Source organism: Aethalodelphis obliquidens, unplaced genomic scaffold (assembly GCF_003676395.1).
Source record: "Aethalodelphis obliquidens isolate GAN/ISIS:26980383/991018 unplaced genomic scaffold, ASM367639v1 scaffold21, whole genome shotgun sequence".
NCBI lineage: Eukaryota > Metazoa > Chordata > Mammalia > Artiodactyla > Delphinidae > Aethalodelphis > Aethalodelphis obliquidens.
This window is the reverse complement of record NW_020837965.1, coordinates 6,874,588-6,900,306: the sequence shown is the minus strand read 5'-3', so window position 1 is coordinate 6,900,306 and position 25,719 is coordinate 6,874,588. Positions and strand designations below refer to the sequence as shown.

At 35.8% G+C, this 25,719-nt stretch overlaps 1 protein-coding gene and 1 non-coding gene across 3 annotated transcripts in view; both read left to right on the top strand.

The window, feature by feature from the left end:
- Window positions 1-25,719, top strand: part of GTF2A1 (general transcription factor IIA subunit 1) — a 46,200-nt gene that overhangs the window by 1,243 nt on the left and 19,238 nt on the right. Inside the window, exons 1-7 of one of the 2 annotated variants that reach the window (XM_027120227.1) lie at window positions 189-884; window positions 3,086-3,187; window positions 12,247-12,448; window positions 14,112-14,176; window positions 18,041-18,116; window positions 20,372-20,505; window positions 23,051-23,371. In XM_027120227.1, coding sequence (XP_026976028.1) covers window positions 774-884; window positions 3,086-3,187; window positions 12,247-12,448; window positions 14,112-14,176; window positions 18,041-18,116; window positions 20,372-20,505; window positions 23,051-23,371 — 1,011 coding nt within the window. In that variant the 5' untranslated portion in view covers window positions 189-773. Of the gene's footprint in view, window positions 1-188; window positions 885-3,085; window positions 3,188-12,246; window positions 12,449-14,111; window positions 14,177-18,040; window positions 18,117-20,371; window positions 20,506-23,050; window positions 23,372-25,719 lie in introns of those variants that run through there. The other variant, XM_027120228.1, reaches the window with a different exon arrangement.
- Window positions 13,413-13,556, top strand: LOC113627847 (small nucleolar RNA SNORA79). The gene has a single exon (XR_003435763.1). It is a non-coding gene; the product is annotated as a small nucleolar RNA SNORA79 (small nucleolar RNA).

Here is a 25,719-nt window from a genome sequence, read left to right as displayed (position 1 = left end):
GGTTTGCAAAAAGCAGTCACATAAATAACCTTTTCAGTCACCAACGCAAAATGTGATCACTAGCCCACCCCACTCTCTTATTTTTATTATGACAATAAAACACTTTTTTGCCCGGTCCCAAATGCAGACAAGCCCACGGCAGCCCGGCTCCGTACCGTTGACGACTCGGGTCGATCCATCATGGCTGCGGCCGCTTACCCTGCTTTTCAGTCCCTGAGCCTTGTGGTCCTCCTCCCTTTGGCTGCCCTGTTTATATAGAGCCATTGCCGCTCTCTAATATAGACTCTGCCAGGATGGGAAGGTGCTTTTCAGGCCTACGTCACCGCCTCTCCATTTAAACACCAGATCCGGCTTTAAATAGTGAGAGCTGCTGAGAGCGGGGCTGGGAGGTGCGTGCTCCCGAGGCGAGAGGCTGGCGCGTGCAGAGCTCAGTTTATTCCTAAATCCTTTGCGTACACTGTAATTTCGTGCCCAACCGGGTCTGCTTTTAGAGCCCCAAGTTTTTGTTTTCATACAGCAGCTGGGATTTGCGATCTTTGATAGGGGAAAATAGACTTGCCATCCTCTTTTATTTTATTTTTATTTTTTAAAGAGAATTTAAGCTCAGATGTCTAATCGTTCTTGTATTCAGAAGATGCATGCATTATTGTCGGTAATTTTTTTTTTGAAAAGTTTTCTACATTAATTGTTAGCTGTGGAGGATTTGATTTTGGTAGTATTTTGTTTATCACGTATTCAGGAAATGTTAGAAATATAGCTCCTAATATTTCATTATGTTTTCCTATAATAAATATTTGAGATACGAAGCTTTTCAAAGAAATAGTAAGTGCCTAAAGCTTCGACGTAGGACCTATGTCTACAGTACATTTATGGATCGGGGAATTGTGAGTAATTTGCTTAGTGGAAACTGGGTATTAAAATTCTAAGTAGACGGTGTTTTTGCTGCATTGGCTGTTAATGTGATATCCAATATAGAAATTAATCCAACTTATTTTCCAGTATTGTACCAGGTACTAACACTTTTGAAAGAAATCCTTTAATCATTAGATAATGGCACTAATGGCCCTTTAATTTACGAGTTTTTAAGTTTGGAATATCTGGTTTTTGAAAACTAGGACAAACCTAAATTAATGTGTATTTCATAAAAGGCAAAAACTTTGGCTTAAGTACATTTTAGTATTCTAAATAATTCAGAAATTGCTTATTTCAAATAATGCCTGTGTACTCACATACTTTGAAAAACGTCAGTATTTTGCGCGCTTTTTAACTCTTGAACAATTTTAAATTGCGTATACTTCATGAATAATACACATTTCCCTTTCTTTAACTATAGTGCATATGAATCCATTAAGTGGTCAAGTTGTGGGTTAATTAAAGCACAAAAGCAAAATCTTAAAGCAAGATTGATTCATTAAGTAGGGAGTGCCAGAAGAAAGCACATTGTACCTATAAATGTGTGGATATCCAAGCAGAATATTTTTAGGGATGACCGACTTCAGAAACACCAGAACAACATCTATTTTGCTGGAAAAATAATTTATATCGTCAATTTGAGATTTATACTACCAATTTAAAATTACACTGTATCTTTATAATGCCTTGAGTCATTGGTTTAAAAAAAACACTTTATAAATGTATTTTTGTAATTCAGTAGTTGAATTGCCATAGATAAGGTGATACCCATAGTCAGATAGACTTTCCTTTATATATAGAATCAGAATGCTAACATAAGGAGGCACTGTAGAGATGCAGAAATCACATGAATAATTTTAGTTCATAGAGGCAGATTTGGCAAAATAAAAAGATGAGTGAGTGGAACGGCAAAGGTGAGAAACTAGATACATGAATTGTTTTTCTGGTTGTAATGAAAAGGAACAAATAGTTTTTAATGGTTTAGGTAAGTTGTATAGAGGAACTCATTATTTATATTTTTGCCTGGACAAGGACACATAAGAGGTTTCCCCTGTGATAACAGTATTGCTGGGAGAGATGCTAATGAAACATTTATTTATGTTTGAGGTTTGCTTATGAGAGCAAACCCTTGGTTTTATTGGGTAAGCAGTAATTTTTAAGCAAGATATAAAACACAGATAATGACAAAGTATTAAAATAAAAAGGCTGTTGATCTTAGCTCTGTGTGATAATGGATAAGATTTATAGCAAGGCATCTCTGGTTTTACACTCTGACAAGCAAACTTCCTTTTGTCCATTAAAAATAGGATGTGGATTGGGCAAAGTCTTCCGTCTCTTACCTTTTGGTTTTTAAAAAGTACTTTATGCTTTTAAAGTGCTTTCACATCTATTCTCATTTTATTTTTCTGGCAACCTTCTAAAAGCAAGCTTCCCCCCAAGTAATGCCAACAATAATAGTTACAATAATAATAGTTTAAAAATAAATATCGAGGCTGCTTATAGTTCTATTCCATAGCATCATCTGGGCAGTAGTAGGATAGAAATCCTGGAAAAGAGATCATTGTGGCTTGTTCCTCTGAGACTTTGAGACCTGTTATTGTGGTTATATGAACAGCTTGATGGTATAATTTAAAGGTACAGACTGGGTAACAAAAACTAAAATTAGGTGATTTTTAAATTTGAATACTTATTAGGTTGCAAATTATTACCAGGCAAATCACAGGACATAAGTTTCTGTTAAGACAGCGATGACGTTAGGAGATACAACGGGTTAAACCAAGCAAGGAATAATAAAAACCAGACATAGCAACCCATAAAACTATATCATTGGATATAGTCAAAACACATTAAGTGTTTTGACTATAACAACATGGGTAATTACAACTGGAAACTGTATAGACCTTGTATCTGTGATGATCTTCTGTATATGAATTGTATTAAACAGTCGTAAAACCTTTATTAAAATATGCAGTCATCAAATAATTCATTTTAACTAAGGCAGTTGATGTTTATGGGAATGGCCATACCTTTAAAGTTACATCTTCTAAAATAAGTTTTAGAGAGTTGGAAAAGGGACTGTTGTATTACATTTGTTTTGAATTTGTGAAAATGTTATATATTTTAATATGTGAAAAGCAGTGTTTTTTAGCAGTCTTTTATTTTCCCTTTAAAGCCTAAATTATACAGATCTGTGATTGAAGATGTAATTAACGATGTGAGAGACATCTTTTTGGATGATGGAGTCGATGAACAAGTTCTGATGGAACTAAAAACTGTGAGTTTGCTGCTTTTTTTTTTTTTTAACATTCTCTTCAGTCAGAAACTATACTTCATAATTTTGCCATATGATGACCATTTGACTTTGTTGCAGGAAGCAGTATAGTTATGTGAAGGGTGCTGGTTTTGAATCCCAGCTCTACCATCCATTCTTCCTCTGACGTTAGGCAAACTGCTTATATTTCAGTTTCCTTATATGTGAGATGAGAATTAGTAGTACTTACCTTTTAGGCTTGTTTTGAAGATTAAATGTAATGACTATATAAAGTGTTTAGCAAAGTGCCTGGCAATAGTATTAGCTATTATTAATGGGCAGTTAATATCCATTTATGTTTTAATTACTTGACATTCCTGTAAGGTTTTTTTTTTACTTTTTCTTTTTTTGTGGTCTTAATGCACTGGTATTCTAAAATGTATTTATGTTGTGGAGATTAAGTGCTTGATAAATTTCATGTTCTGGAGTCCGATTCTCTATGTGGGCCAAATATTTGGTTTACAATGTATTCTAGTTTGGGAGCTGCTTTTCTGCCTCTTCTATTTACTTGGATTTAAGCAGAAATATATAGATACTTTTATTTAGCATTTGTGTTTTCTTGATGGTGTAATGACTCATGAAATCATGGAATATTTTTGCCTTACTGCTCAAAACAGTGGTTCTCAAAATATGGTCAGTGGACTTCCCCACAGGCTCTTTCAGGGGTCCATGCGGTTGGACAGATGCCCAAATCTGAATAATCATAGTATGTTTGTCATATTTCCAGTAAAAGTTGTATTCCATGAAAAAAGTGACCAGTTAAACTTGCAACTCAAATGTACAAGTGCTTTTCCTTGAGATAACTGTTCCATATGCAGCAGAAGGGCTTTATGCATGCTTCCCATTTTGATGTACCAAATATTAAAAAGATGTTTACATAAAGGTTGAGATGAGATCATTGTTGATACTAAGACATGCAATTGTTTGATATTCTATTCATGATATTCTATAATGAAATGTGTTAACATATGGCATGTCTGCATACTTCACTGAACTCATATTTTCCATTTAATCGAAGAGTTTGAAAAGTTAATTGGTATATGGTTTCAGATTGTACATTGCAGCTACCTGTTAAGAAACCATCACTTAAAATACTTTTTCCTTTCCCAACTACTTAGCTATGAGAAGGCAGATTTTCTTCATATACATCAACGAAAGAAAACTGAATGTAGAAGCAGATATGAGAATCCAGCTATTTTCCTTTTAAGCCATTTCTCACGAAATTTTTTTGGAAGATATGGTTATTTTCATTGAAAGTATTTATGTTAACATGTAATGGATACGTTGTTTTTTCTTTTTTTTTCTTCTTTACTCCTCTGGATCTTATTTTTTAAATGGAAATGCATTTCTTTTATTTATTTATTTTATTTTACTTTTGGCTGTGTTGGTTCTTCGTTTCTGTGCGAGGGCTTTCTGTAGTTGTGGCGAGCGGGGGCCACTCTTCATCGCGGTGCGCGGGCCTCTCACTATCACGGCATCTCTTGTTGCGGAGCACAGGCTCCAGATGCGCAGGCTCAGTAGTTGTGGCTCATGGGCCTAGTTGCTCCGCGGCGTGTGGGATCTTCCCAGACCAGGGCTCTAACCCGTGTCCCCTGCATTAGCAGGCAGATTCTCAACCACTGCGCCACCAGGGAAGCCCACATTATTTTTAAATGTCAACATTAAAAAAAAATCTTATTTAAAATTTCATAAAAGTTCATTGAGGTCCTCATTAATTTGTAAAAATGATAAAGGACTCAGACTAAAAAGTTTTAGAACTGCTGGCTTAGAGATTGGGAATTGAGCTCCTTTAGAGCTATGTATAAATAAGTAATCACAGTTAATGAATGCTAAGGAACATTTGTTGTGGTCTTATTTATCCATTCAACAGAGGTGTGGAGGCTGCAATTTAGCAACTTACTATTTTAAATAAAGCAAATCTCACCTGTGTTGTGGTGATAAAATATATCTTAGAATGTTGCAGCATCTGTGGGCAGCTTCTATAGAATTTTCAATATGAATCTGCCCCTGTGAGGAAGGGAAAATATAGGTTTGAATGAGATGAGGAAATATTTATTTACCTTGTGAGAAATGTAATGGTTACTGAAAGTGAAGAGTAGGTATTTAAAAATACAAGTGAAGGAATGCCAACTCTGAGACATGAGTTGGAAGAATAGCAATATAAACTACTCAAACATAAAGTATCTCAGGGATATGAATAAGAAGAGAATAAGCTTATTTTGATTCCTTCATGTTACATGTAATGAATATTTTATAAATATGTTATACCCTTATAATGGTTGTCCTTGTAGATCTGTGATCTTATGTAGAAGGTACAGCATTTTTAGGTGCAAAAAATTAGTCCCAAAGGCTTTAATTTGTGGTACGTCAGACTAGTGGTCAATCCAAGTTGTTATCTCCTCTTGCTTTTCACAGAGTCTGTTGATATTTTCCTACTGGTCCCAGTTAGAATCAAGGTGTTCTTTCCAAACATAATGAGCTATCTTTGAGACCAAATATCTCCACCTGCATTTTTAGTACATAAGACTTTATACATGTATACACGTATATACAGATATATGTACATATAATATAGTATAATAGTATAAAAAAAGTAATATCTGTGTTTTATAGGTTATGCACTGATTTTTTGTTTAATGCTTAGTTTTCTATGACAAAATTGTGACTTATTCAACTTTGAATCTCCAACCTCTACCACAATGCCTGGCATATGTGGTTGGCATTCAGTAAATACTTAATTAAACAAATTAATAACATGTTGCTCCAGAATCTAACTGAAAAAGGTAGTTTAATGTTTTTGTTGTTTTTTAAACGGGGCATACTCTTTTATTCTGGGTTGCAGCTGAATTTAAATATAAAACTGTTAGACTGAAATGAGTTTGTTATTTTAATTCTCTGCACTAAATTTCTTCAGGATCTCATTAGAATTTCCAGAATGTGCCCTAGTTTTAACAGTCTGACAGCCAGCATTATGCAGTAGAACTTTCTGTGGTGATGAAAATGTTCTATATCTGTGCTCTCCAGTATGGTAACCACTAGCCACATGTGGCTATTAAACACTTGAAATATGGTTAGTGGAACTGAAGAACTGAATTTTTATTTAATTATAATTAATTTCACTTTAAATCACCACGTGTGGCTAGTGGCTACTGTATTAGACCTTGTAGGTTTGGATATTCTTGCTAATGAAAGCTAACAATATTTCATATTTTAAGCTTTATAAAAGACTATCATTAGTTCTATCCCCTTTCTCACCATTTTATAGTGTTTCACAAACTTCTGTCAAAAGCTTCCAAACGGCTGTGAAGGATACAGTGGTGTATTAGATTATGAATTAAGATGAGTAATGAGATTGCCTGTAATTTGAAGTTCAACTAGATAATTCAGAAAGGGACCTTCTACATTAAAATAATTCAACCTGATTCTTGAGGTTATCTGTTAACACTGTGGGTCTCCTTTAATGTATGAACTGTGGGAGATAGAAAAGATGCATAAAGCACAATGTTGGTTTTCTTGCTTTTTTCTCTAATTGAAGTGTAATTGACCTACAACACTGTATTAGTTCTAGGTGCACAACATAGGGATTCAGGATTTCTATACATTAGAAAATGATCACCACTTGATTTTCAATAAAGCTATATTTGAATGTAAATTGTGTTTTAGATTGGTAAATGACTATGGGTGGAAATGACAGTCTAGAAGTCCTCTTCAAAGTAAGTGATAAAATTATCCTGATTTCTAAACTGTCAGACCCACCCCTATCCAAATAGCAAGTACAATGGGAGATAGAAAACATGGCCTCTCAATAAAACAAAGTGAGAAGAATTCCTCATTTGGAGACAAATCTGAAAAAGTTAATCTGCCCCTAGATCTGTTTTCTCATCCTTGGCACTACTGACATTTGGGACCTGTTAATTCTTTGTTGTAGAAGGCTAGTTATCGTAGGATATTAGCAGCATAACTGATCTCTGCCCACTAGATGCCAGTAGCACCCCTTAGTTCTGACAACCAAAAATATCTCCAGACATTGCCAAATGTCCCCAGGGCAGAAGGGGAAAAACTACCCCTGATTGAGAACCACTATTCTAAATATACTCTAGTTGTATATAAATACTTGAACCATAAGTTGAACGATGATCTACTGTTCTATATCATTTGGCCTTGGGGAAAGCTCTGTTCCCCAACATCATTTCTAAAGAGCCCAAAAATTCAATTGTCTTATGTTTTATCCAGGAGCTAGTTGTTTTTGTGAGAGTAGGAGAATCCTTTAGAATTTCTAGCCCAGCATACTGCCAGGGAGCAGTAGATCTGGTAACGTTTTATAGATCAAAAAATGGAATAAATATGCTTTGACAGATCATTTAGCAAGTGGTAGAGACTTGAAGCTAAGCCTTTTGTCTCCAGATAAGGAAGGTACCAGAGTTGTGACTAGACCTGCTCTGATAGCAGCAGTACAGTTTAGAGATTAGAACTTTGGACCAGAGCTGGGATTATGGTGAGGAAAGTGAGGGCCTAGAGTCCAAAATTTAAACTTTAAATTTAAAATTTAAAGGCCATTTACTCTTCACTCTCAGGGTCCAGCCCTGTTGAGTCAGATTGCCTGGATTGTATGATGGTTTTGGCCTGCTGTTAGTTGGTGATCTTGGATAAGGTACCTAACTTCTTGTTCCTCAGGTTCTTTTTCTGTAAAAAGGAGATAATAATAATGTCTATTTTAAAGAATTTTTGTGAAAAACGAGTGTACACGGAAAGTACTTAAGTGCACGTTAAGAATTCAGTGTTAGTCTAGTAAACATCATGGGCATAACATGATGCATATCCAAATCATTTTGGGAACAGAAAATGAATTTTCTCCATGTCTAATTCCGGAGACCTGGCAAAGATTGTTGAAGTAGGACTGCCAGAAACAATAGCTATGGTGTTGGGGGGAAAAAGTACTATAAAAATGTGGAGAGAAGACTTCTTCCTATTTTCTAAGCTAGCTAAATATATAAATACATACATAAATAACAATTCAGTATTCTTGGTAGTCTTTAGGGGTATTAATATGATTACTGTTGCCAAAACAGTATTACATTATTTTAAACAGATGATATTTTAAAAATAAAATATTTTGATAAATAAAATTATTTTAAAATGAAATTGGAGAGAAACAAAACATTCAACTAATTTGAACTTTACATTATTTGATATTATAAGCGTAATGCTAAATATTTGTATGGTATTATTCTTGTATTTTTCACATTACCTAGAGCAGTATTTGGTACTTAGTAAATATGGATTCTCAGTGGCCCACTACTCCAGCATCCCCTTGCTCCCCCAGAAGCAGTTTGAAATGTGTGGTTCCATGTTTGCTTGTTATAATGACTAATGGGCATCTTTGGCATTTAGTAGGCTAGAGGAGTGTTGTATTTCATGTACATTTCCTGTGGTAATACCCTGTAAATAAACAGTTATTCTGCCTAAAATGTTGGTAGCATTTTTATAGAGAAACTACCTTAGAAAACAAGTTCGTTTTCCATTCTTTTTGAAATTAATATTAAATTTCTGATAAGTTCTTAGTCATTTTGTTAGGTTATGAATAAGACATAGTCTCTACCCTGAAGGAGTTCATACTTTAATAGAGAAGGTAGACTTAGTGTGAAAAGTGTACCAATAGAAATATCTCTAAGGTATAGAGGCAGTGAGCGATTTCTTCGCGGCTATGTGACTTTGCATTTGCATTCTTTGGGGAATTGTGTGGGAAGACTGTCAGTCATAAGGAGTAGTTTACGAAAGTTTAGACAGGAGGTATGTATGCTATATTTAGGGAACTGCAAGTAGTTTGGAAAATAGAGTGCAAGTTATAGTAGCAGTTGGAGAAGTTAACATAATATTGCATTAAGGAGCTTGGTCTTTAGAGTGAGAAGGATTCTCTGGGGTGCTAGTTAAAAGAGTTTTGGACTTCTGCTTCAAAGAGTCTCAGTTGATAGGGGTACAGTCTGACATTTAAAAAGAAAAATTTGATTACATTTACCAAAAACTCTAAATTAACTTTTAATAATGCATTAATGGGTTGCAGTCTGCAGTTTGAAAAGTATTGGTTTATACTTTAAGGCAGTGGCTTTCACTTTAGTGTACATCACAATAACCTGGATAGGTTATTAAAACAGATTCCTGGCTCTAGCTCCAGAGTTGCTGAGTCGATGGGGTGGGACCTTAGAATTGGTATGTCTCTAACAAGTTCCCAGGTGATACTGATATTATTGGTCCAGGATCACATTTTGAGGACTACTGATTTATAGAGAATAGATTGGAAGCACAAGTTTCCACTAAAATGTAGGCTCTGTAAGGACAAAGATCTTTGTCAGATTTGTTCACTGTCTGTTCTCAATGCCACTAACAGTGTCTAGCTGGGAGATATTCAATAATTATGTGTAGAATGTATGATTTGAAGCAGGGAGCTCAATTAGCTTAGTCATTAACACTTTGCAATAATACTGATGGGAGGAAGGGACTTGAACTGGGGCCATTATAGTAGGGATAGATTGGAATAATGCTTTGGAAAGGAAATTGACAATAATGATAGGGCATTGGGGTGCATTCTGACTCACAGATCATTGACTTGGGAGACTAGGTGAGTAGTGGTACGCAGCACTTAGCACATAATGTGTATTTGTTAATATTTACGATTGTCATGGAAGCTTCATTAAAGTGATGGGTCAGGATTGCAGTGGGAAGACCAATTGGAGGTGATAAAAACTGAAGCTTTAAATTTAGAAAATTATGGTTTAAAGACCTGTTTCTTTCTTTCTTTTTTTCTGTTTCTTTATTTTTTTTTAATATTTATTTTTACTTTTGGCTGTGTTGGGTCTTACTTGCAGCACATGGGATCTTCATTGCTGTGTGCAGGATCTTTCCTTGCGGTGCTCGAGCTCTTTGTTGCGGCACGCGGGCTTCTTTCTAGTCATGGTGTGTGGATTTTCTCTCTCTAGTTGTGGCACACAGGCTCCAGAGCACATGGGCTCTGTAGTTGTAGTGCATGGGCTCCAGAGCGTGTGGACTCTGTAGTTTGCGCCATGCGGACTCTAGTTGCGGCGTGCGGGCTCAGTAGTTGTGGTGCGTGTGGGCTTAGTTGCCCCGGGGCATGTGGGATCTTAGTTCCCTGTCCAGGGATTGAACCCGCGTCCCCTGTGTCGGAAGGCGGATTCTTTACCACTGGACCATCAGGGAAGTCCCTTAAAGACCTGTTTCTTAAAGCATTAATTAATAGTACTTTTTGCACCTTGATTTTGGCCTACAAGAAGCGAGGTTTTGTTTTGTTTTGAAACAGGGAAAAGAAGTGTAAACAGTTTGGGTGATAACTGTTTGGGAGGCTTACCTATATAGCCTTACTATATAATACATTTAGAGTGTATTTTAGAGTGTAGAGTGTATTTTATTCAGTGTCTGAGCCTATTTTGTATTGTGTGTTATGCTAGGTGCCCACTTTATAGAAATGAACCAGACAAAACTTGGGCTCTCAAAAAGTAGTTTTTCGTTACCCTAGGAAGAACCCTAGCTGTTTTTAGTCTGGGATTTGCACCGACTTAGATTTACTAGCTGGAAGTTCGTTTAGAAGTAATCTAATTCAGCTTGTTCCCTTTCTAGATGAGTAAAATGCCCAGGGAAGACAAATAATTTGTCCACCAAGCCGTTTAGTGGCCAAACCAGGACTAATTGGGTTCCTGACTTCTGTTGTAATGCTTTATTACACAATTAATACCACCACTACAATAATTGTAATACCTAACATTTATTGATGACTGACTTTATGCTAGACTCTGATAAATGTTTTACATGGAAATCTTATTTACTCCTCACAACAACGCATGAAATAGATACTGTTACTGTCTCTGTAAGAATAGTCTTCAGGTGAGCCTAAATACTGAGACTGCTAAGGGAATGGTTGCTCTGGGGAATTGACCTTTAGTTTAGTTTACTTTTTCGCTAAATTGTTAGAGATGTGCTGGAATTGTTATTAACATGTAGATCTAGAATTTCTAGAACAGTTGGAAGTGTCAGCAGTTTATAAAAATCCCTGTTAGTATGGCAAAGGGAGCTTTTTGAAGGATCTGATAGAAGCCTTACATGAGCTAGGCAATATCCCAAGAGTAGATCCTAGGGGAGAAAACAAAGTATCTGTAGATCCTTGTGTACAGAATGACTGAATTAAATTTTATATGTATGTTTAAGGAATGGTTTGTAACTTTCTTGGGCAGTTTTTTTATAAGGGCTCTATAGATTGAACACTAAACCTTGTAGAGAGGAAATGTATGTTAGGGAGAAGGTTGGAATAGTTGTAAATATTTTCTTTTACTTCCTTGTTTTTGCCCACTTTTGATTTTTTTTTTTCCTTCATCACAGAAGCTGTCCAAGGGAGAGATGAGAAAATAGCAGTGGTTAAGCAAAAAAGGATTGTCAATCCTTGTCATAATGAAAGAGGGAAGGGAATTTCAAGAAGTGTGGAGGGTTGAGAATACCTCTGAAAGCATATTAGGCATTGCTGTTTCTTTTTCCTTATGTAGGGTTGGACAGATAGAAAGGTAGGGTTTTCTAACCTGAGGACTGCCTCTATAATGTTTCTCATAGTTCAAGGAAAGATGAATTTATGTTTTATATGTTATTTAAAAGTTAGGAAAGAAAGATTTCCATAAAATAGCTAACAATGGATTTGATACTAAAAAGGATGATTTTTGATTACTGAAAAATTGCTTATATGAAACTGCTTGGCAACCAAGGAATTACTATGGAAAGTTTGTTGAAGATATAAAAGGAAACAAAAGAATTCTTCAGTACTCTTAAGTAGCAAAAATGAGGTTTGATACTTTAAAAATTGGTTTTCATTATGGCGTACACTTGGGTAAGAATTAGAGATTTGTAGATTTATCAGTTTTGAAAATGTAAGAATTTTATAAACTGACTAATAAAGTATGTTTTATCCATATGTCCAGCATTGTTTTCCCTGACTCTTACTTAGAAATCTTTAATATTCTTTGCTTTAGTTATGGGAGAATAAACTAATGCAGTCTAGGGCAGTAGATGGATTTCATTCAGAAGAGCAGCAGCTTTTACTGCAAGTTCAACAGCAGCAGCAACCCCAGCAGCAGCAGCATCACCACCACCACCACCACCAGGCTCAACCACAGCAGACAGTACCTCAGCAAGCGCAGACCCAGCAGGTCCTTATTCCTGCGTCTCAGCAAGGTGAGGCTGTCCGATCCTACTGCAACTTGGAAATGAAAGTTGTCATTTTCAAAGAAGAGAAACACTCTGGTGTCTCCTTTCTATTGGCTGAGGGGGTTGTATCTGTGTGTATAAAATGTGGTTCCTATTTATGTAGTAATGATAAACAAGTAATTCACTAACAGAAAGCTTAAAATGATATTCAGGTAAGTATATTATTACTTTTTTTAGATGGCTACACAATGGTGGATTTCCTAAGTCAGATCTATAAAGGTTTATTTACTAAGGGTTTCATTATTTTATATAGTAGAATCATTACTTTCTTTGAAACTGATTTGTTCCTACAAAGGCATTTGAGTTTAGTTTTTATAAATAAACACTGGAGGGTTTTTGTAACTATACTTTGGCAATCTGAAATTCTAATTCCTTATTAATTTATGTAGTTAAATTGACTGAATTAGATTTCCTTTAAGTGAAGAGTGGATATATGACATCTTAATTTATATTATGTGGTTTAAAGATAAGAAAAAACAAGTATTTATAGACTGCATCCATAGTGCCTTGTACCGTGCAAGTCATTTTATAGGTTTTGTTTCATTGCAGTCTAATAGAGGCTCTGTGAAGTAGCTCTTAAAACATCACAGCTGAGGAAAATCTGGGCCCTGAAAAGGCTTAGAAGCTTGATCCTCTACATGGAGTATTTTCTGTCATGACAAACATTTGTTCAGTTATAAAACTTCCTAGGCCTTCAAGTTTTGTAAATCTTGTTGTCAGAGAGGAGAATAAAGATAAATGAAAACTTCATCTTAAGGTAACTTGAGTTACTTATTTGTCTCATCTGAGAGTGTATGTAAGACTTAAAACTGATATTGATGCACATTAGAAATGTCTGTTTGAATTATTTTACTGTTTATATCAAATAAGACTTAATATTTGATTTTACTCTGTACCTTGCATCAAGTAATTTTATCCTTTTAATGTTTCTTGATGACCGTTCCTCCTATTGCCTTCAGGCCTGGCACTAGGATTTTAGGTTATCATAAATTAAAATTTGATTTTCTTCACTCAGAGAATATTAGGATAATGGGATTATCTATTTATTCTCTGAAATTTGCGGAATCAAACACTTAGTTCCTTTTATGCTTACGTGATATTGCCATTATTTATGATTTGTATTTTTTAAAAAGTTGATGGAAATAAGATACTGGAAACTGTCGAATTGGGAGAAAAAGATTTTAAAAGACTATGTAGATTATAACTTTTTGAGCTCCCTTTTAATGGGTCAATAATGCATTCCAGCAGTAGTATCATTATATTAATAACACAGTTATTGCTGAGTTGGCAAGACAGTATTAAATTATGTTTGAAAATTTCCAGTTTAAGAATGCACAGAAATATATGTTTAGGTGTTAGGTATCTCATTATGTCGTGTTCCCAAGGTCCCTTGTGTCCTTAGGTGTTGTTAAATCTTTTTTTTAATTGTGGGTTTTCCAGTATAAGGTGGGTATGTCACAGCTGTTATTTACCGTAAAAGTTTATAACTTTCTGAGATATCAAGTGGTTGAGTGCATTTGCATGCAGAAAATGTGGAAAGCATGAAAAAAATTTTTGGTATAGTACACAGCATTCTTATGAAATAGCCTCAGGGTTCCTTGTTTTTATGTGTGCCTGTTGTTTTTCATAGCTGCAGCACCACAAGTTATTGTTCCTGATTCTAAGCTGATACAACATATGAATGCATCAAACATGGTAAGACTCAGAACATAGCACTTTGCTTGGCTCTATTTATTCTAACCCAAATTGTGATTATGCTTGTGTATGTTGTATATTAACAACTTGAAGTTTATTCAGGACTTAAGCAAAATAGCTGTTTTGTTTGGTTTCCTAAGTATTGGATTTAACAGCAGATCTAAAGTTTAGCTTGGTACTTAGACATTAAGGTTCATAAAATTATGCAACTTTCTGTTGAAAATACCAAAAGAATGATGCTTTGTGGGAGCTGTTTTATCTCCTGCTATTTTTTTTTTTTTGCGGTACGCGGGCCTCTCACTGTTGTGGCCTCTCCCGTTGCAGAGCACAGGCTCCAGATGCACAGGCCCAGCGGCCATGGCTCATGGGCCCAGCCACTCCGCGGCATGTGGGATCTTCCCAGACCGGGGCATGAACCCGTGTCCCCTGCATAGGCAGGCGGACTCTCAACCACTGAGCCACCAGGGAAGCCCTTCTTCTGCTATTTTTTGAAAATAGGTTTACGGGACCTACCAAACATTATGCCAAGTATAGTTATGTTGCAGAAGACCCATTAACTGAAAGAGGTTAGGAATGCTAAGAATTATAAATTTTTAAAAAATGAACCATTTGGATAAAGATAACTAGTATCGTTAAGATCAGACATTTACAAATTTTGCTCTGATTTAACCATAGCATAGCCTAATAAGTTTTATTACAATATGTAAATTGCTACTTTAAAATGCATTTTTTCAGTTGCGTTTATTATATATTAGACTTTTGATACTTCTAAGAGATAGCCACTGAACTTCATAAGTCCTCAAATTTTCAAATTTCACTTAGCACATATAATATATCCTATCAGATATAACAATAAAACTGAAAGAAACAAACCCTCAGATCCTTAGAAAATCTTTACTTCTATCCTCACAGTTTTTTTTTTAATAAAACATTAAAACAAAGTTTAATTAGAATCGTTGTTCCGGCATTTTCTCGTAAATGGCTTTTCTTCTGTTTAAACTACACAGACTGTTAGTGGTGTCTCTGCTCTGACATTCCATTCTTAAATCCAGCCAAATCCTTTTAATAGGAAAGAATCATTATTTTAAATAAGATCTCTTAGTCTAGTGTTAGCAGTGAGATTTTCTTTTCAGATCCAGATTTTTTTTTTTTTTTTAAACGAAAAAGCAATATTTTAAAAAACAGTTACTGGGCTTCCCTGGTGGCGCGGTGGTTGAGAGTCTGCCTGCCGATGCAGGGGACGCGGGTTCGTGCCCCGGTGCGGGAAGATCCCACATGCCGCAGAGCGGCTGGCCCTGTGAGCCATGGCCGCTGAGGCTGCGCGTCCAGAGCCTGTGCTCCGTGGCGGGAGAGGCCACAGCAGTGAGAGGCCCACGAACCACAAAAAAAAAAAAAAACAGTTACTATATTTTGTGAGTGATGAGTGAACCTGAAAGCTCCTTTGTGTTTTATAAGCCATATAGGAAGCAGGGCTTACCTACTAGACAAACGACTTCTTTCTATTGATATATACCAGCCTTAACAAATGTATAACTTTACAGAATTGCAAATTTCTACACGATAGAAATTGGAACTTTTAAATTCACAAAAAATCAAGAATCTCTGTTTGTACTTCCAGTTCAAGTTCCTGGAGTCAATTCTTTTGCATGAAAATCACAAAAGTCCATGCCTATCGATTCTCACAAGAATTTTTATTATTCAAAAAAAATTCCCTTTCAAGTTTAAGGCACCAAATTTCTTTTTAACCTCCATCTTTAAAAATAAGTCTCAATGTAGGATCCATATTGTAGTTGGTACTATTGAGACTGTTTCCTAGGGAATAACTTGTATCATTTTAAAACAAAGTTTAGTAGAATCACTTGCAGTAGACCCATCTAATTTTGAAGAATTTTAAGTTTTGTGGGAGAGAATTTTGAATTAAAATTGTGTTTAAAAAGACTGGTAAAGTTAATGGCCCATCTCTTACTGATTTGCTGTGTCTCCTTGATTCTAAAGAGCATATGTATTTAAACAGATCATAGGTCAGACTTCAATCAATAAAATGTTAGCATTTATACGTATTTCAGCATTTTACTTGTTTTCAGTTAGTGTTTGCTTCATGTGTTTTTCATGTTCTAAAATGTAATCAGTATAGGCTTTTTACAAATAAGTTTTTTGTGTTTTTGTTTGTTTGCATTATTATTCCTGATTCAAAGATATCCATTAAAAGCAGTTTCATTTTGAAAAAAGAATTTTTTTAATATAAGAATATGGGATAGTGATAATATATTTGGTAGAAAGCTATTTCAGGGAACTTATGAAACAGGACCTTATATCAAACTAGTTTTGCAGGTTCTCTTTATGAAATTGCTCAAATGCGTTATTCACATTAGGGCCTTTTCACAAAATACAGGAAGGAACTTTCAGCAGACATTAATAAAAGATGGTTTGTGTATGATACATCACAACAAATATTTATAGCAACTTGAGTGTGCAGAGGTATGCAGGTGGTTATTTTCTCATGTATGCTATAAGGAAAATGCTAGGTCAGTTTGCTAGTAGAGGGAGATCTATTAATCTTATAAAATGTGAATTATAGGCACTTAATATTCCTAAATAATATTTCTCAATAGTAAGTGGTTGTTAATATATTCCTTAAATTTAGATTACCTTTCATTTGCTTATATAGACAAGATTTATTTAAATCTTTCATTTATTTAATAAAATGAAATGCAGAACCTGCATTTTATAAAGAGAACCTGGTGAGCTAGATAGCTGGATTTTGGGACATAATGGGAGTTTCAGGCTTAAGATATAGAGATTACTTAGGCCTGTCAAATGGCAACAAGCATATTTTCTTGGAAGGCTATACTTAGAGCCTGACTAGATAGTTGTATCAGTAACCTACCTGAGTGTAATTTTCCAAGTTTTGTTGACTTCAAAGCACAGTTAATATTTATTTCTTAAAGCGTATTCAAATAGAGGTGTTTCTAAAAATGTATAAGTTAGATTGAGTATATGAAGGTTTGGTACCTTAAAAAAGATTGAAGGGGGAGGGGAAAAAAACCTACCTGTATATAGTTACAGTGAGATACATGGAAATACTTTGAGCTCAGGATTTTAAAAAAACAGTAAAAATGTAGTGTAATTCTTTCAGAGGAAAGGGGAGAAGTCTCCAGAAGCAGTAAATCAAGAATTTATCCTGGATTTAAAAACATTCAGAGTATAATTCCATGTATGTTTTTATAATTTAAAGTCAGATACTAACTTCATTTTTAAGTATAGAAATTAATTTTTGTAACTTAAGATTTTTAAGATATTTTCTATATTGATAAAACTGTCAGTAATATATGTTTCACCTAGATAATGCCAGTGTTGTCACCTTATGGCATCTTAGAAGAGTTGCCAGCTAAGAATTGCAGTCTTCTGATACAAGGTTTTCTCTAGAGACCTGTTAATCATGGTATAGATTTAAAATATTAGGATTTCTAAAGTGAAGATACTTACACTTTTGCCATAAGTATATTAATTGACAACAAGGAATTGGGAGTAAGGAAACAGAATAAGTAAGGAAATAATGGAATGGATATTTTATTTATTGTACAGCACTGTTAGTGTGGGTTATATTTCCTTAGAGTACATTCTCCAGGTGAAAAAACCTCCTAATTATTCTAATTAATTGCTTGAAATAATTAGGTAAGATGTTTAGGCTCAATGGTCTTTATTGTACCATTTTATAAAATGGCAGTTAGTCTTATTGTTAGAACTTTTCATTTTAGTATATACTAAATGAAACTGTAAATACTATTAAAATATGCCAGAGATAAACTGATGTGCTGTTATGAACATACATGGTTTTGATTGTTTTTCATTGTTTTTTTCCAGAGTGCTGCTGCTACAGCTGCTACCTTAGCACTCCCTGCCGGTGTGACTCCTGTTCAACAGATATTAACAAATTCAGGTAATTAGGAATAACTGATCCATTATTTATATAACTCAGAAAATTGTACCGTCTAGCCTTTGTTTTGTCTTCACTGAAAGACAGAAGATCTTAATACTTCTTTTACCATTTGGCTTACGTTATTAAAATAAGATGATTTGAGGACCATGGCATATTAAACCATAATCACTGCTGAGGATGCAGTAGAGAAGATGAGAATTGCACTTGAACTTTTGATCCGTGAATGGAATCCTATTTATTGAATGAAGTATGATTATAGAGAAGTGCTTTTTTTTTGTTGTTGTTGCTGTACGCGGGCCTCTCACTGTTATGGCCTCTCCCGGTGTGGAGCACAGGCTCCGGACACGCAGGCTCAGCGGCCGTGGCTCACAGGCCTAGCCTCTTCCACGGCATGTGGGATCTTCCCGGACCGGGGCACGAAACTGTCCCCTGCATCGGCAGGCGGACTCTCAATCACTGCACCACCAGGGAAGCCCTAGAAGTGCTTATTTACTTGGTTTTTTGCTAAACACTTTTAACTTACCAAATAAGTTAAACAACTCATTTGAACTAATTTGTGATATCAAACTAAATCCTATAGTATCTTAAGAGCAAATTTATTACATTGTATTTTATATAGTATCTCTCCATAGCAGGCAAAATTTACTTTTAATAATAATGTTTGAAGAATTTATTTACCTAGATTTTAAGTATTTTCTCTGTAATTTAATTATACAATTTCTTGCAAATCAAAACTACAATGAGGTGTATCACCTCACACCAGTCAGAATGGCCATCATCAAAAAATCTACAAACAATAAATGCTGGAGAGGGTGTGGAGAAAAGGAATCCCTCCTACACTGCTGGTGGGAATGTAGATTGGTGCAGCCACTATGGAAAACAGTATGGAGGTTCCTTAAAAAACTAAAAATAAAACCACCATATGACTCAGCAATCCCACTACTGGGCATATACCCTGAGAAAACTATAATTCAAAGAGTCACGTACCACAGTGTTCATTGCAACACTATTTACAATAGCCAGGACATGGAAGCAACTTAAGTGTCCATCGACAGATGAATGGATAAAGAAGATGTGGCACATATATACAATGAAATATTACTCAGCCATAAGAAGAAATGAAACTGAGTTATTTGTAGTGAGGTGGGTGGACCTAGAGTCTGTCATACAGAGTGAAGTAAGTCAGAAAGAGAAAAACAAATACCGTATGCTAACATATATATGGAATCTAAAAAAAAAAAATGGTTCTGAAGAGCCTAGGGGTAGGACAGGAGTAAAGACGCAGATGTAGAGAATGGACTTAAGGACACGGGGAAGGGGAGGAGTAAGCTGGGACGAAGTGAGAGAGTGGCATGGACATATATACACTATCAAATGTAAAACCGATAACTAGTGGGAAGCAGCCGCATAGCACAGGGAGATCAGCTTGGTGCTTTTTGACCACCTAGAGTGGTGGGATAGGGAGGGTGGGAGGGAGACACAAGAGGGAGGGGATATGGGGATGTAAGTGTACGTATGGCTGATTCACTTTGTTATAAATAAGAAACTAACACACCATTGTAAAGCAATTATACTCCAATAAAGATGTTTAAAAAAAAGTACAATGATTATACAATTTCTTGTTTTGTTAATTTCTAAATGTTTGAAGAACAAACTTAGCGACTTGCTACATATTTTAATGAGATATAATTGCTTACTACTTAATTAATTCAACATTCTGCATCATTTAAAACAATATATTAGAGGGATTTGGTATAAGCCAGTCATACTGTTAGTGTTATGTGGCAGTAATAATTGGTTCAGCAAACTCTTACTGCTTTTTAAGTCATCTTGAAGCTATGGAATGCTGTGCTTTTGTTCAAGATATTAATGCATTATTATACTTTTGTTTCTTTAAAGCTTTAAAAATGAACAGCCCCTGAAATGTCTGCTGATGTTACTTATTCCTCTCTCATGACTTGTTAGTGAAAATAATTTACACTTTTAATCAACTCTCATAATCTGTTGTTAAAACTTTGTTGGAAACAGCTTTATAAGGAAAATAAAACATATTAAGCAATGTATTAGAGCATGTTGTAAAGTCAGAGAAGGTAAGGACTATAGTTTACTGTGTCTGGATGACAGCCCTTAATAAAATTGTTAGCCTTCTTAGTAATTTTTGTCATTCACCATGGTCTGACATTCACTATGAATTTGTTTGTTTTGAGGTGGTCACTGCTAAAGTGGTAATTTGGAATACATGCTTTTTACTTTAGGCCAGCTTCTTCAAGTGGTCAGAGCAGCCAATGGTGCCCAGTATATCTTTCAGCCTCAGCAGTCAGTAGTTCTACAACAACAGGTTATACCACAAATGCAGCCTGGTGGAGTACAAGCTCCTGTTATACAACAGGTAAAAATCTTTAAGTTTTGACCACCATGGGGTTCTTTTTTTTCTGCCTCTGTATGAATTCTCTGGGTGTTTACCATCCCTTTTTCCATAGCTTTGTCTATACAAATTCTTAGACTCTTCTCTAATACTACACAACCTGTCATTCTGAATTCCTCCTGTACACCTCACAGCTTAACTTACAGTATGTTTAAGACTAAATTGTTGTTATCCCTACTCATCCTTTATCATCCTCCCCCCCGCTTTTTATAAGTGGCACCACTCTCCATCCAGCCTCCTAAGCTAGTTATTCATTTATTCATTCAATAAATTCATTCAATTTATTGGGTGGCTACGTATCAGAGTCTTTGCAAGAGACTAGAGATTTAGGAGTGAACGAAGCAGGCATGAGTCTGGTTTCATGATGGTTATGTATTGTCTGGAAGGGGGTATGTGGAATCCTCCCTTTTGCTTACCTCTAATATCCAAGGTATCGTGAAATCCTACCAATTCTTCTTAATAGTTTCTTTTTTTAGACTGCAGTTTAAACATGCTTTCAGTCTGTTAATATATTTGAAACTAGTTTTGTTTTCCCACACTCTCTTTTGTCATTTCCTTAGTTCATGCTCTCATAATTTCTCACTTAAAATACTGTTATCCTCTTAATTGATTTCCCTGCCTCCAGCCTTGTGCCCTCCTAACTTGACTGCTACTCTATATTTATAGTCATTGTTCTAAAAATCTTAAAATCTTTTAATGATTTCCCATTGCTTATTGGAAAAAGTGTAAACTCCTCAGCGTGGGTTATGAGATCTTTTTTGGGTTCTTTTTTTTAAAATTTTTCCACATTTTATTTTTTGCCATGCTTCCAGTTGTTACCTGGTTCAGCTGCTGTTTATATCAAAGTTGACAAATATTTGGACATGCTTGTGTGCCAGGTGTTAAACTCTTGTACTGTGAGGACAAAGATGAAAGAAATGGTTATTTTCTTGAGGAACTTGTGTACTTTGAAAAAGAGACAGATACATAAACAAATAACGTTAATATGATAGTACAATGATAGAGATACAGAGGAGGAACATTAATCCAGCCTACTTACAGCCTTCCACATTTGTCCTGTTGGTACTTCTGGGTTTCACTTGATGCTGTTCTGTTTAGAATGCCACCTTTGGCCTTCCTTCTAGCAGTTCTCTCCAGTCCCCCGCAAACAAACAAACCAAACAGAAAAAGCCTGACTAATCTCCCAAAACACAAATAGAAGCTCAACTGTTGCCTACTAGGAAGGCTTCCCTGACCAGGCCTTGTCCCCCCAAGCTGAATTTAGTACTCTCACCTGTCTTTTCATAATGCTATATATTGCAGTTCTCAGACATCTTCTGTCTTTTTGAGTTGCTATTGCTTTGTCTATTGCATCATTAATCTGTAAACTTCTTAAAAGAAATAGTCTTATTATTTTTGCTTTCCTTGAACCTAATGACAAGGAATTGCCATTTAGTGCTTTTAATTTATCACTAGGCATTCTCTGCTTTTTATTTAATAACTATAATTATAAATATGTTCATTATAATAGATATAATTACTATTTGTTTTGAGTTGTGGTTTACTTTAGAATCCTAGGATGCAGAGGCTGGAAGGAACTTCAGAAATCATCTGATCTGGTGGTTCACAGCTTTGGTTGCATGATTAGGATTACTTGGGGAACTTTAAATAAAATGAATAGATGTCATCTTATACCAATTAAATCAGAATATTAGGAGTGGGGACTTAGATATCAGTTGTCTTTTTTTTGTGTGTGTGTGTGTGTGTGGTATGCGGGTCTCTCACTGTTGTGGCCTCTCCTGTTGTGGAGCACAGGCTCCGCGGCCATGGCTCACGGGCCCAGCCGCTCCGTGGCATCTTCCTGGACTGGGGCACGAACCCGTGTCCCCTGCATTGGCAGGCGGACACTCAACCACTGCGCCACCAGGGAAGCCCAGGTATCAGCATTTTTAAGTTACTGGGTTGTTATAATTTGTAGCCAGCATTGAGAACCATTGACTCTAATCTAACAGTGAAGAGAGGTTAAAGACTTGCCTCTGCTACATCTTTATCTGTGATCTTAGACAAAACTGGAACCCAGGGCTTCAGAGTTCAGGGCAGTGTTCTTCATAGGGAGGCAGTGTAGCATAATAAGAGCAGAACCAGAAAACCTAGGTTCACATTTTGCCTCTTAGTGACTTGACTGCAAGCTTTGCAAGTTATTAAACCTCTATACCTCAAGCAAATAAACTAATAACGTGTAACTCTTAGCCTGGAGTCTGGCATATACATAGCAAGTACTTGATTAATGGAGCAATTATCTTCAGAAAATCTTTTTCCTTTAGAAATTTGAATGGTAAAATGAAAATTTAGTGGATCAGTACACTCACTAAACATTCCTCCTGTGCTATGGTAGTTTTAACTATGTGTGAGATATGGCAATTTGGGGTGATTCTTTAGCATTGGGGCCTATTTCAGTGTGCCAAGCAATGAAACTGAGCTACTTGATCCTCTAGCTAGTTACTAATCTGTAGTTTTTCTTTTGCCTTAGGTACTGGCCCCTCTTCCTGGAGGGATTTCACCACAAACAGGTGTTATCATCCAGCCCCAGCAAATCTTATTTACAGGAAATAAGACTCAAGTTATACCTACAACAGTGGCAGCACCTACACCAGCACAAGCACAGCTAACCGCAGCTGGCCAACAGCAGCCACAGGCCCAGCCTGCTCAACAGCAAGCCCCGCTGGTGTTGCAGGTTGATGGGACTGGGGATACGTCATCTGAAGAAGATGAAGATGAAGAAGAAGACTATGATGATGAGGAGGAAGAAGACAAAGAGAAAGATGGAGCTGAAGATGGGCAGGTAGAAGAGGTAAGTTTCTAGTAAAAGACTAGAAGTAAGAAACTACTCAATCATTTCTTCTTTTACTTGGTACCAAACTGATGAATTATATTTTCTTAGAGGCTGTTAGGGTACTGTACCCTAAGATTTTTAGATTGTTCTGGATGTATTTATCTTTATAAAATATTTCTATAGCTGGTAACAAAAAAATGAATGAATACCAAATTAAGTCGTACTTATAAAGGTGATGGAGACAGTGCATGTAATTCTAATTCTTTGGCTTATGCATTCATCATCATGTAGCTTAAAGATTAAACATTGGTAGAACAGATAGATGTGGTAATCTTTTCCTTCAGTAATTTAAAACAACATTTCGAAAGGGAAGAAACTTAAGAAAAAGCTAAATGTGACCAATTTCTTCAAAACCTCCTTTTGTTCTGTATTCCATACCAGTTCCGTAGATAACCTTATCTACTCTTAGTGTCTATCTTCAGTTAAACCATACTTTATCTTCTTTTTAATTTTAAAATTTTATTTATCTTTTTATACAGCAGGTTCTTATTAGTCATCCATTTTCTACACATCAATGTATACATGTCAATCCCAATCTCCCAATTCAGCACACCCCCACCCGCCGCCACTTTCCCCCCTTGGTGTCCAGATGTTTGTTCTCTACATCTGTGTCTCAATTTCTGCCCTGCAAACTGGTTCATCTGTACCATTTTTCTATGTTCCACATATATGCGTTAATATATGACATTTGTTTTTCTCTTTCTGACATACTTCGGTCTGTATGACAGTCTCTAGATCCATCCACATCTCTACAAATGACCCAATTTTGTTCCTTTTTATGGCTGAGTAATATTCCATTATATATATGTACCGCATCTTCTTTATCCATTCGTCTGTCGATGGGCATTTAGGTTGCTTCCATGACCTGGCTATTGTAAATAGTGCTTCATTGAACATTGGGGTGCATGTGTCTTTTTGAATTATGGTTTTCTCAAGGTATATGCCCAGTAGTGGGATTGCTGGGTGGTATGGAAGTTCTATTTTTCGTTTTTTAAGGAACCTCCATACTGTTCTCCATAGTGGCTATATCAATTTACATTCCCACCAACAGTGCAAGAGGGTTCCCTTTTCTCCACACCCTCTCCAGCATTTGTTGTTTGTAGATTTTCTGATGATGCCCATTCTAACTGGTGTGAGGTGATACCTCATAGTAGTTTTGATTTGCATTTCTCTAATAATTGGTGATGTTGAGCATCTTTTCATGTGTTTCTTGGCCATCTGTATGTCCTCTTTGGAGAAATGTCTCTTTAGGTCTTCTGCCCATTTTTGGATGGCTTGTTGTTTTTTTACTATTAAGCTGCATGAGCTGCTTATATATTTTGGAGATTAATACCTTTTCCATTGGTTTGTTTGCAAATATTTTCTCCCATTCTGAGGGTTGTCTTTTCGCCTTGTTTGTAGTTTCCTTTGCTTTGCAAAAGCTTTGAAGTTCCATTATGTCCCATTTGTTTATTTTTATTTCCATTACTCTAGGAGGTGGATCAAAAATGATCTTGCTGTGATTTATGTCAGAGTGTTCTTCCTATGTTTTCCTCTAAGAGTTTTACAGTGTTGGTATTCCATTTAGGTCTCTAATCCATGTTGAGTTTTTTTTGTGTGTATGTTAGGGAGTGTTCTAATTTCATTCTTTTACATGTAGCTGTCCAGTTTTCCCAGCACCACTTATTGAAGAAGAGACTGTCTTTTCTCCATTGGATATCCTTGCCTCCTTTGTCATAGATTAGTTGACCATAGGTGTGTGGGTTTATCTCTGGGCTTTCTCTCCTGTTCCATTGATCTATATTTCTGTTTCTGTGCCAGTATCATATTATCTTGATTATTGTAGCTTTGTAGTATAGTCTGAAGTCAGGGTGACTGATTCCATCAGCTCTGTTTTTTTCCCTCAAGACTTCTTTGCTATTCGGGGTCTTTTTTGTCTCCGTACAGATTTTAAGATTTTCTGTTCTAGTTCTGTAAAACATGCCATTGGTAATTTGATAGGGATTGCATTGAATCTGTAGATTGCTTTGGGAAGTGTAGTCATTTTCACAATATTGATTCTTCCAATCCAAGAACATGGTATATGTCTCCATCTGTTGGTATCATCTTTAATTTCTTTCAACAGTGTCTTATAGTTTTTTGCATACAGGTCTTTGTCTCCCTAGGTAAGTTTATTCCTAGGTATTTTATTCTTTTTGTTTGTAAATGGGAGTGTTTCCTTAATTTCTCTTTCAGAATTTTCATCAGTAGTGTAAAGGAATGAAAGAGATTTCTGTGCATTAATTTTGTATCCTGCAACTTTACCGAATTCATTGATTAGCTCTAGT